The 12,160-nt window shown below is 41.4% G+C and overlaps 1 protein-coding gene across 1 annotated transcript in view; it reads left to right on the plus strand.

Moving 5' to 3' along the window:
- The window catches only part of galns (galactosamine (N-acetyl)-6-sulfatase), a 41,451-nt gene that overhangs the window by 21,056 nt on the left and 8,235 nt on the right, over positions 1-12,160 (plus strand). Inside the window, exon 12 of the mRNA XM_037696393.1 lies at positions 7,115-7,236. Within this exon, the coding sequence (XP_037552321.1) occupies positions 7,115-7,236 (122 nt within the window). The remainder of the gene's footprint in view (positions 1-7,114; positions 7,237-12,160) is intronic.

Consider the following 12,160-nt stretch of genomic DNA (forward strand, 5'->3'; position numbering starts at 1 on the left):
CCTGGGTCTTCCTCTGGGTCTCCTCCCAGTGGGACGTGTCTGGAACACCTCACCAGGGTGGCGTCCAGGAGGCATCCTAACCAGATGCCCGAGCCACCTCAACTGGCTCCTCTTGACACGGAGAAGCAGCGGCTCTACTCTGAGTCCCTCCTGGATGACCGAGCTTCTCACCCAATCTCTAAGGGGAGAGCCCAGACACCCTGCGGAGAAAACTCATTTTGGCCTCTTGTATCCGAGATCTCGTTCTTTCGGTCACAAGCCAAAGCTCATGACCATAGATGAGGCTAGGAACATAGATGGACCGGTAAATTAAGAGCTTTGCCTTTTGACTCGGCTATCTCTTCACCATGACAGACTGGTACAGCGCCAGCTTCATTGCCAACGCCGCACCTATCCGCCTATCGATCTCTCACTCCCCCTCATTTGTGAATAAGACCCCAAGATACTTAAATTCCTCTACTTGGGGCAGGACCTCCTCCCCAGCCCGAGAGGGCACTCTACACTTTTCCGGCTCAAGACCATGAGCCTCAGATTTGGTGGAACTGATCCTCATCCCAGCCGCGTCACATTCAGCTGTGAACTGCTCCAGCGAAAGCTGTAGATCACGACCTGATGAAGCCAATAGGACCACATCATCTGCAAAAAGCAGAGGCGCGATCCTACATTATCGTACAGTCTCTCTTAAAATGCTGTTTCCGTGTGGACATGAGATTGAAAAAGTTTTTAAGTATTCACAAATACTATTCCCGAGTGGACGGGCCCTAAAAATATACAAATAAACGTGAAACCTGACATTTGAGCATCAAGAGAATGTTTTTTTTTTTTTTTTCTGTCCATAAGAACATGTCCTCCTACCCTGTCCTCCCTCCATGGTTATGCTTTTTTCTGTCATCCAGTTTGTTTTATGCCCCATCGGTCGTTTAAATTGCTCTCTCCTTCAGGGCTGCTGAATCAATAGTAGCCTCCTTTATCAACTCATGTGAACTGAAGTGGAACTTCACAAATAATGGCGTCTGATTGCCTGTGAGTTGCCTATTGATTGCTGTGTGTGTGAACATGGGAGAAAGAGAAAAATGCAGAAGAGAAAGAATGCACAAAGACGTTTTGGTCTCAACACAGAGGAGTGGGTGTATGTGTGGGTTTCATTGAGCGATTGCTTGATTTCTTCCAAGGAAACTTATATCTCCAGGCTTCTTTGTTGTTGGTTTTTTTTATGGTTGAATCTTTAAAATCTCTGTCTGTTGCCCACTTGATATTTAATAAATATTCATCCAAGATAAATCTGAAGGGATGAACTGAGATGGAGGGAAGAAATGGAAAAGTTTTGCTACTTATATATTCTGTTGACTTTTTTTGTGAAAAGTGGAACAATTTCACTTGTTTAAGCTGATTTATTTCTGTTGGTATGCCGTGTTGCATAAGATGTTGCATAATGCTATATTCAATGTTTCTGTCATTTCTTAGCATAAGATGATCTTAGTCTAAAACGCTATGGATTCCTTCAAAGCTAGATGCCAAGTATATTCTCCTCCAAAATTCCTTTCATCGCTATAGAAGGTTCTGCATCTTATCTCGACCCGACTGCTGCGCCTCAGTTTCAAAGCAGCCTTTCTGTATCTGTAATGTTAAAGTCATGTGAGATATGGAGCTCTCGCTGTAATATCTTCAGCACAAGAGACAGAGTCCAGGAGATACACAGAGCTGTCTTTTCATGCTTCTCCTCTGGGATGAGATTTTTTTTTTCCCCTTCTTTTTTTGCATTTCTAAGCTATTGGCTTCAAAAGATACAAGACATGTCTGGATGGGTGTGCAGGAGGGGGGGTATCAATCCTCACTTTTGCTCTCTTTCGTTCCTCTATATGTATCCTGAGGTGCTCCATTGGATGATCCCAGAGGGGGGGAGAGCTACAGTACCTTACAGATGAATGCCTTTTCAATATTAGCGTTGCTCGTCAGAAAGTGTGTTTGTGTGCGTGTGTTCAAGCGCCAGGGGTCGGGGGAGGGGGGGCTCTCTCTGGGGGGTCCTGAAGGAGAGAGTGTGACTCAATCAGGCTGCGATTACAGCCAGCCTCCTGAGAAGAGTCAGTCACGGAAACTAGATGAAGAAGTACGAAAAGTCCTCTTTTCTTTGTAGCTCCTTGAATAATGCAATGTACTGTAGGGAAATGTTGCATATAGATCATATGTAAACATGTAAACAACACATATACCTTATATCCATCCATTATCTTATACCCACTTCTTCCTTTTCGGGTCACGGGGGTCACTGCGCCCATATCCAGCAGTCACTGTGCGAGAGGCAGGGGACACCTGGACAGGTCTCCAGTCCATCACAGAGACAAACAAGACAAAACAACTGTTCACTCGCTCACTCACTTAGGGACTATTTAGAGTTACCAATCAGTCTAACATGCATGTTTTTAGTCTGTGGGAGGAAACGAGTACCTGGAGTAAACCCGGGCATGCACGGAAAGAACATGCAAACTCCACCTAGAAAGGCCCCCAGCCGGGATTTGATCAGGTGATCTTCTCGCAGAGAGGCGGTACCTCTACCAACTTCACCACTGTGCCGCCGTATACCTTGTATAGACATGCATATATAAACAGATATAGAAAAAACATAGACCATCTGTAGATATGTAACCAACATAAAGATGATACATAGACATGGAAATATATACACATATAGACAGCCTATAGACCATATATAGACATACAAATATAGACAGCATATCAATCATTTATATATATATATATATATATATATATATATATATATATCATAGATAGAATACATAGCTATGTAAACATAAACAGATGTTGACAGCATATAGATCATATAAAGGCATGCAAATATAGACAACATGTAGATCACATAGCCTCTTCTTCCTCAGGCGGCTGAGACGAGCTGGTCTGGGAAGCTCAGTCCTCACCTCCTTCTACAGGTGTGCAGTGGAGAGCATCCTGTGCTCCAGCATCAACATGTGGCATGGAGGCTGCACAGCTGCAGAAAGAAAAGCTTTGCAGAGAGTGGTGAAGGCTGCACAGAAGTCTGTCGGAGTCAGCCTCCCCACCATCACAGACATCTACACCTCCAGATGCAGGAAGAGGGCCACCTGCATCATGAAGGACCTCACTCACCCAGCACACACACTTTTTGCCCCTCTCTCCTCAGGAAGGAGGTTGAGGAGCATTAAGTGTAGACCCACTAGACTGAGGAACAGCTTCTACCCTGAGGCTGTTAGACTCTTGAATCTCTAAGCAGAATAATCACTGTGAAAAAATCACCTCATGTTGCTGCTGATCTGTTTCATGTTGCTGCTGATCTGTTTCATGTTGTTGTGTTCATGCGTGTTCATCTGCTCACACAGACTCATGCTCATGTTTGTGCTGATGTTCGACGTAATGTTTTTAGTTAAGGTTTTTCTTAGTTCATATCTTAGATGGTATCATTGTTTTTCTTTTACATTTTTATTGTTGGATGTAACTGGGACCCTGTGTACATAATTTCGCTCCACCACATGTGGTGCGAATGATAATAAAGGATCTCTGACTCTGACATGTCATCATAAACAGCATATAGACATAAAAAAATATAGACCATTTATAGATCATGTATAGAAATATAAATGTAGACACAAATAGACAGCATGTAGATCATATTTAAACATGTCAACATCATAGATAAAATGTGATAAAATATAATAAACAAAATTAAATAGTTTAAAAAATAAAAGTATGATAACATTTGCCGTAAAATACCATTAAAACAATAGTACTAATAAAAACCGAGACAGCTATTGCATATTTGCTGCAATTTCCCCAAAACTCGAGTCAATCAAGTATTAATTTGAGAGAAGGCCAGGGAGAACAGATGTGTTTTCAGTCTGGACTTAAACTGATCTACTGAGAGAGCTTCACAGGCAGAGGGAGGCTAAAAATGGTTTATTATTTAGTATAATTTATTTTAGTTTGTGTTGCACTGGTAGGTAAAACAGTTTTATTTTCCTCCTGCCTGCAGGTCCAACCTCAGTCTTTGTGTTTGACCTTCATTTTACTTTTATGATACTTTAGTCACCAAAAAGAGTCAGTTTTGCTTCTTCCTGACTGAGATTTTTCTTATCCCAGAACACACAGTGAAGGCAGTGACCTGGAACTTCCACAGATTTCTGGATGAGTGATAATCTGTGAGTTTAAAGAACACAAGCTGTGGCAGGCTTGTAAAGTGACATATAATACAGGAACAAGGAGAGAACAAAAGTCATCTCTGATCTTTAGGGTTGTTTTTTATTCTTAGTTCATTTTCATTCATGTACCATATTTTTCGCCCTATAGGTCGCGGTTTTTTGCATAATTTTATTGCCCTGCGATTTATATGCCGAAGCGACGTATTTATGGATTTTTTCCCATATTTATAAACCAATTTTTGACTGAGATATGACAGTTTTCATTCATTCTGACTGAAAATATTGAACACGACCATTTTCAGCCACTACATGGGGGCTCGAGGTATATGGCATGCTGTTGTGTCATGTAATAGGTAAAAGTGGCTATTAATGACACAATCGGCTTGCCTTAGCCTTCCACTTTTGTCCAGCTCACCTGGAGGAAAATCAGTTTCATTTCGCTGCGCTGCCCAGGCAAAATGCAGCTAATTTGACCATTGAAGTGCATTTATTAAGTAAATGTTCAACAGAGATAAACCTTTACTATAATGTCGAGCAAACAAATTGTTTTTATGTAGTTATCTTGCTAAATTTCGAAGAAATGCACAGCAAGTTGCCCTTTGCGCATTCCTGCTTCCGCGTATCGGCTTTTGAAAATGCAGCTGATTTGACCATCAAAGTGCATTTATTAAGGAAAAGTTAGACTGAGACACACCTTTTCTATAGTTTTGAGCAAACAAACAATTGTTTTTAAGTGTTAATCTTGTTAAATTCTTGTTATAGCCCTCCTGTGCACGCTCCCGCAGCCGCCATGTGGCAGCCAATCGATTTTTGGCACAACACCGGCCCACATTTCCGGATTCATCCCACATTTCTGGATTGTCAGCAGCGACTCTTAATAGATGCGATGTATAAGGCGAAGCGACGTGTTTATGGATTTTTCCATTTTATTAGACATATTTGTACTTATATATATATATATATAAATATATATATATATATATATATATGTGTGTGTGTATATATATATATATTCACAGGTCAAATGCTTTCTGGATGAGCACAATATCCTGGAGGTTTTCAGTCTGGCTTCAAAACTTGCCACAGCACAGAATCCGCTCTAGTCAGAGTTTTTTTTATGATATTCTTATGGCCATTAATTCTGGTGAACATGTGGTTCTTGTCCTGCCCGACCTAATCGCTGCCTTTGATACCGTGGACCACAACATTTTAATATCATGCTTACAGCACCAAGTGGGTATCTGTAGTACTGCACTGAGCTGGTTTAGGTCCTATCTGGTAGACGGAACCATGTCTGTCAACATAGCTGGTTCTGAATTCTCCACTGCTTCTCTGTGTTTTGGGGTTCCACACGGCTCCATTTTAGGTCCCCTGCTTTTCTCCCTTTACCCGCTTCCATTGGGATCAATCCTTAGAAAGCATGGGATCTTTTTTTTCACTCTTACACTGATGATAGTCAGATCTATATGCCACTAAAAAAGAAAGATGCCCCCTCAATTAGGCCACTTCTGTTGTGTCTTGAAGACATCAAAGACTGGATGTCTTTAAACTTCTTAAATTTCAATTAAAATAAAACAGAAGTGATGGTGTTTGGTCCTAGTGGCTCTTGTGAACCTTGCCCTGTTGATCTGGGCCCTCTGGCACCACATGTAAAGAAAGCTGTTTCTAACTTGGGTTTTAAAATGGACAGTGATTTTAAATTAGATTCCCAGATAGGAGCGGTGGTCAAGATCAGTTTTTATCACCTCAGACAGCTGGCTAAGGTAAAGCCCATCCTTACACATGCAGCTGGAAACAGTAATCCATGCCTTGGTCACCTCTCGGCTGGATTACTGTAACGCTCTTTACCTTGGCCTCAGCCAGTCCTCACTCAGACGTCTCCAGTTGGTCCAGAACGCTGCTGCTCAAAAGTGGGAGCACATCACCCCCACTCTGGCTTCTCTCCACTGGCTGCCTGTTAATTTTAGAGTTCATTTTAAGATTCTTTTATTGGTTTTTAAAAGTTTAAATGGTCTTGCTCCATCCTACCTCTCTGAGCTGCTTCACCCATTCTCTCCTGCTCGGTGCCTCAGATCAGCTGATCAGCTGCTCCTGGAGGTGCCAAGGTCCAAACGGAGGCTCAGAGGAGACAGAGTTTTCTCTGTTGCTGCTCCAAGACTGTGGAACGATCTCCCTCTTCTCATCAGACGAGCTCCTTCACTGTCCAGTTTTAAAACTCTTTTAAAAACACATTTTTACTCCCTGGCTTTTAGCACACACTGAATTTTGCTCTGCACCGTTTTTATTGTTTGTTATTGATCTTAATTTTTTAACAACTATTTTGTGTGTTTAAATGTTCTTGATTTTATATGTACAGCATTTTGTGGCAGCTGTTGTTGTTTTAAAGGGCTTTATACAGTAAATAAAGTATTATTATTATTATTATTATTATTATTATTATTATTATTATAAGGCAGTGGGACGTGTACGGCAGAAAATACGGTACTTATTTGATCAATAATGGATGTGGCTTTGAAAACATTGCAACTCAGTACTTTTAACATCTGCTTCTTGTGCAAAAATAATTAATTTTCATACTTTCAGATGTGTTGTTTGCAATCAAATCAAAGTCCCTAACTTTTCTCTTAAGGGCCAATCTCATGTTTTCTGCTGAAAGCTGCATGATCCATTAGAGATTAGACTTGTTTTGTTGTTAGTTGGTATCTTTTCATTGCACTGACTGCTATGTGCTCTTTTCTCTAAAATGAAGTCGCTGAAAAAGCTATCAGCAACAGCTAAGATATTTATTACTCATAACTTTTTATTTGTTCGTTTATGTCTGTTTATCCAAGGTTGGTTTTACAGGTCAACCTAATTGTCCTTAAACAGTATTTTTCATGTTCTTCTAGTTTCAATAAATTACTTAAAAAATATGTCTTCTTTTCCAGGGTATAAATTTCTGTCCAGGTGAAGAGGTCCCGGGTGTGACGACTCACAATCAGACTGAGCACACTATGCAGCCGCTCATTTTCCACTTGGGGCGGGACCCTGGAGAAAAGTATCCACTCAAGTAGGTCGCTTTGAAACTTAAAGTTATCACCTGCAGAAGGACAGCATAGACGAGAAGGCAGAGGCGAGCAAAGAAGCATGGAATTAAAGAACCGTGGAAAAGAGTAGAAATAAAAATGAAAAGCGCAAGGTTTTAACGCGGGCTTTGCCTGTTGTGCAGAACGTGTGTAAGATCAATGTGGATTCAGTGGCATGAAAAAGCAGGCGCCGGATTGATCCACTCAGCCAGCGCGCACATGATTACACCCTCCTCTTTGTGATTGCAAACAGCTTCTTAAAGATCGCTATCTGGCCATCAAGCCTCCTCTGGTGGACGGCTTGCAGGTTAAAATCGCAAGATGAATTGTCCGGGTCTAAATTGAGAGCGAGCGCTGTTTAATGTGTTTTGTGTGTGTGTCTGCTTCAGCCTCAAGGAGAGTTAAGAAGCACTGAGAGGAGAGTGAAACGCAAAAGAAACAGGAAACACAAACAGCCAGCAACGTACCGAAACTAGTATAAAATTAAAATCCTATCATTCTTTAAGTATTTCATTTCACCTGCAGCCTTTCATACCCAAGTTTAGACTAAGATGTTGCTGAGACATGACAGAGTTATAGCTGTTTTAGTGGAACCTTTAAAATTAAATAATTAAATTAAATAATAGGTCATATTGTGATATTTCCCACAATCTATAAGAGGTTAGAGTTGGGGATGACTGTCAGCTACTACCACACCACAATGTGGCTTAATATCTGTTCAATTCATGGAGTTACAGTAGTCCCTCGCTACTTCGCGGTTCGTTTATCGCGGACTCGCTCTATCGCAATTTTTCAATCATGGAATTTTTATTTAAAATAAACTATTTTAAATTATTTAACACCTGCTGCACATTTGTGGAGCCCACACTGCAGGATAAACTTCCTGCTGCAGCTGATCAGCTGTTCATCGTGCAGAACGAAGAAGTGGGCGTGGCCACGAGTGCTTGCAGGTGGCAGGGAGCTGAAATCATGACATTCTTTGCTCTTTTAGAGAGTTTAGAGTTTAGAAACATTGTTTAGAATATGGCAAGAATGTGGGAAGGGTTTAAAACGCCTTTATATATATATACTTCACTACTGTTGGAGGCTGCGATGCAGCAGAGAACACACACAAACACACCACATTTAAGCTCAATATTTGTGAAACTAGCTGAGTTAAAGCCATTTTGTGGCAGCCATCTTGAATTGGCTTGGCTTCAAAAGTTTATCATTATGTCTATTCAGTGATTACTTTCTGGAACTTCCCTTGAAATCCATTCAGTGGTTCATGAAATATTTTGCTAACGGTACAAACAAACACACAAGCACAGGCAAAACCGTTATTGCTCCACCTTTACCTTCAACAAGGGGTTAAAATTAAAATGCAAATAAAGAAGAGCATCGGGTTTTACTCTGTACTCCGTCTATAAACACAATCTTTACAAAGACACAGCCTGAGACTATGACTAATACATTAAGATAATCCCAGAACACTTTGATGAGAGAATATTCTTTTTATGCTTTCTGGCTCCCTCCTGGCATAAAACCTCCTGCACTGACCTTCCTCTTCTGACACTCTGCCTTTCACATTTATGTCACGGCCTCATCTGCTCCTGCAACGAGCTCGAGCTGCCTTCAGTTCTGGAGCAAGATTGAATGATAAAACATTAATGTTGTTTTTCATTTAACCCATCTTTTAGCCTTGCTATTCACTTGGAAGTATTAAAAAAAAAAATGCAAGAACCAGTCAGTCTGCAGCCGTGTGTTGTGCCAGATGCTAAATGTTCAGACACACACACATTTTGTCTTCTCCTTTACGTCCTCACTGTTAAATCTGCTGGGTTTTGGAATTTAACTCCCCTTTTCCTTTAACTTTTGTCTAATTTTCCCCAGGTTACATCTTCTCTCAGCTGATGTCCCTGTGCATCCATAGGGACTGTCCCCACCTCCTTCCAATTTGAGCCATTCTGTGTGTTTGTGTGTGTGGTTTGTCCGTGCGCTCAAAGGTCCCCCAGCTGGACTGTTTGCCTGGCCATCATTAATCTCTGTCACCACCTAAAGAGCTACTTAAGATGATGTAGGACCTGTCTGCACACATACCTTCACTACTGTCGGAGGCTGCGATGCAGCAGAGAACACACACAAACACAAGCCCCAGTCAGGCCAAGTTAACCTAAAAAGTTGCCTTTATTGTATCCTGATGCATGCTCAATAATCCAGGTAGAAAAATCCAAAAAAGTTAAATCTGGTCCTCTGGACAAATTTAAGAGACTGAGCTGAAAACAGCACCTCAGACTGAGGAAGTCTCTTGGATGAGAGACGAAACGTTTCTAGATTTTTTTGCTTTGTTTTGTTTTTTGCTTTTTTGAATGTCCAGAGGACCAGATTGAACTTTTTTGGATTGCCTTTATTGTGATTGTGCAATCTACGAGTCCATTTTTCATATATTTTTGTTATTTAAAGCAACAGCTTAAACACTTCAAAGTGAAGTTCTGTAGTTGTGGGAAACCTTTTGATCGACTTCAGTTTGAAGAGTTGAATTCTGACGCGTTGACCATCAGCGTTAATGTTCTTAAGCTAGTGTTTGTGTGTGCGTTTCTGAAATTTTGTGAGAAGTATCGGACTGGCAAGCGCCACTTTGAGGTTTAGCCTTTGTCAGGCAACATTCCAAGCCCTAAACATAAAAATGAAAAAGATTAAATTTAGGAGTCCACACAATTCAAGATGGTTGCCACAGTCAACTGACCTAAGGCTATAAGTTTGCCGTTTTTTACAAATATTGATCTAAAAATGAGTGGCAAAAATTGAGAGTTATTCTTAACACGATCAGATTGTTGCACATCCTTACATAAAAATATGTCCAGAACGGTTGCAGTCAACACTGTAACAAATTATCTGACACACCCTTGGACAGATTTGGATGAAACTTTCAGAAAGTAACTAGATGTCCATCTATAGCTCACTGGCATTTGGAGTCGACACATTTCAAGATGGCCGCCACTGCTAATATACATTTTTCAACACAAAAATGGCTATATTGTATTTAAAATAGCTGAGAGTGAAGCAAATTTTATATGGGAGTGGCTGTGAGTCATCCGCAACACATACCCCATACCGTGCATCCATTATCTTTACCCACTTCTTGCTTTTCGGGTCACTGGTGCCCATATCCAGCAGTCACTGTGCGAGAGGCAGGGGACACCCTGGACAAGTCTCCAGTCCATCACAGGGACACATAGAGACAAACAAGACAAACAGCCATTCACTCTCTAATAATTTAGACTCACCAATCAGCCTAACATGCATGTTTTTAGTCTGTGGGAGGAAAGCAGAGTACCTGGAGAAAAGCCACACATGCACGGAGAGAACATGCAAACTCCATCCAGAAAGGGCCCTAGCCGGGATTCAATCCAGCGACCTTCTCACTGAGAGGTGGCAGCTCTACCAGCTGCGCCACCGTACTGCCCCATGCTCCATATCTTATTACGGTTTGCAAAAAATGTGGTTGTGGTAGCCATCCTGGATAAAACTGTCTCATGAAATGTAGCGCATGAGAAACGCCATTAATTAACTATTTGAGGTGGGAGTTGTTTTAAGACGGCAGCGATCCACGTTGCTTTAGCTCATTAATCTGGTCAGAATTAAACTGAAACTTCAAGTTATCTACAACAGGTAAAACATTATCTGTTCATCATCTTTCCACATAGACCCATTCAAAACATCAGAACTATCCCTTTAGCTGGTGGTTACTGATGCTCCATCTGTTCAGGACAGAGAGCAGACACCAACCAAGTCTGCAAGTAGCTGCATATTTTCTGTGAGATTAACACATCGCACTGTTCACACCACCCACCCCAGCTCACGTCCCCAGGGCCCCCCCTCCTCTCATCCCCGGCACAGTCGCGGCCCTGACACCGCAGGCAGCCCCGTGCGGTCTGGCCTCATCTGCTGCCTGCCACCAACCTCTTGTGTCTCCAATCAATAGTCCTCACTGAAGTGCTCAATTTCCACCGAGGTGGAGGGAAAGGGAGAGGGGGGTGGGCAGGACAGATGTATTTGATTGTCTCCTCAATTCCCCCACCTTCTGCTACTGTGTGGTTGTTTGGCAATGTGTGTGTGCATGTGTGTGTTCTAGCAGTAGTGTTATGAATCAGTAATCAGAGCGGTGACACACCTGAGCAATGCCCCCATCCCCCTTGGGTGCCATACATTATAAATCAAAAGACTGCATTTGCATAGAGCCTGCTTATTATTCCAGATTTTGCCTCGACACAAGTAAGCTAAGGGTTATAATCATGATAATGAGCTGTGCTGACTGTGAGCTTTTCATTAGTTGGATGCAGAGCGGGTGGGGGGGTGGGGGGCAACAAAACAAATGATATTATTAGTTTTTGATTTAGAGGTTTTTCATTGTGACAAAACACCAGGAAACTATGTTTCGTGCAACATATCCAATGCACTGCAAGCCACACGCATCCCTGTAGAAACAAACTGTTGACGTTGAACCAGTGGTTTGAACCAAGTGGTGTAACAGTTTGTACCAGTGCTTCGTTTGAGGAGGTTTGAACCAAGTAACCACAATGCGAGTTAAACTACATTAATGTAGCATCTAAGTTGTGCCTAATTTTTACACTTAATTTGTTCATTTTTTTACTAAACTATAAAGATCAGTTCTGACCAATTCTACTCGTCTCATAGACGTGTTTTTTTTTTAACATGTTTTTATTTTTTTCCATCCTTTCAGTTAAATCAATTGGGTTGATTTGTCCCTTGTGTCACTCAGCTTTTATACATAAATTCATCCAGCCATTATCTTTACCTGCTTTTTACTTTTTAGGTCATGGGGTGTCCAACTATCAATCCAATAAAAAAATTATTTGTGTAGCTTTGGTGCTAACAGCATATATATACCAGTGTGTGTGTGTGTGT

This window comes from Nematolebias whitei, chromosome 2, assembly GCF_014905685.2.
Source record: "Nematolebias whitei isolate Nwh7 chromosome 2, NemWhi1, whole genome shotgun sequence".
NCBI lineage: Eukaryota > Metazoa > Chordata > Actinopteri > Cyprinodontiformes > Rivulidae > Nematolebias > Nematolebias whitei.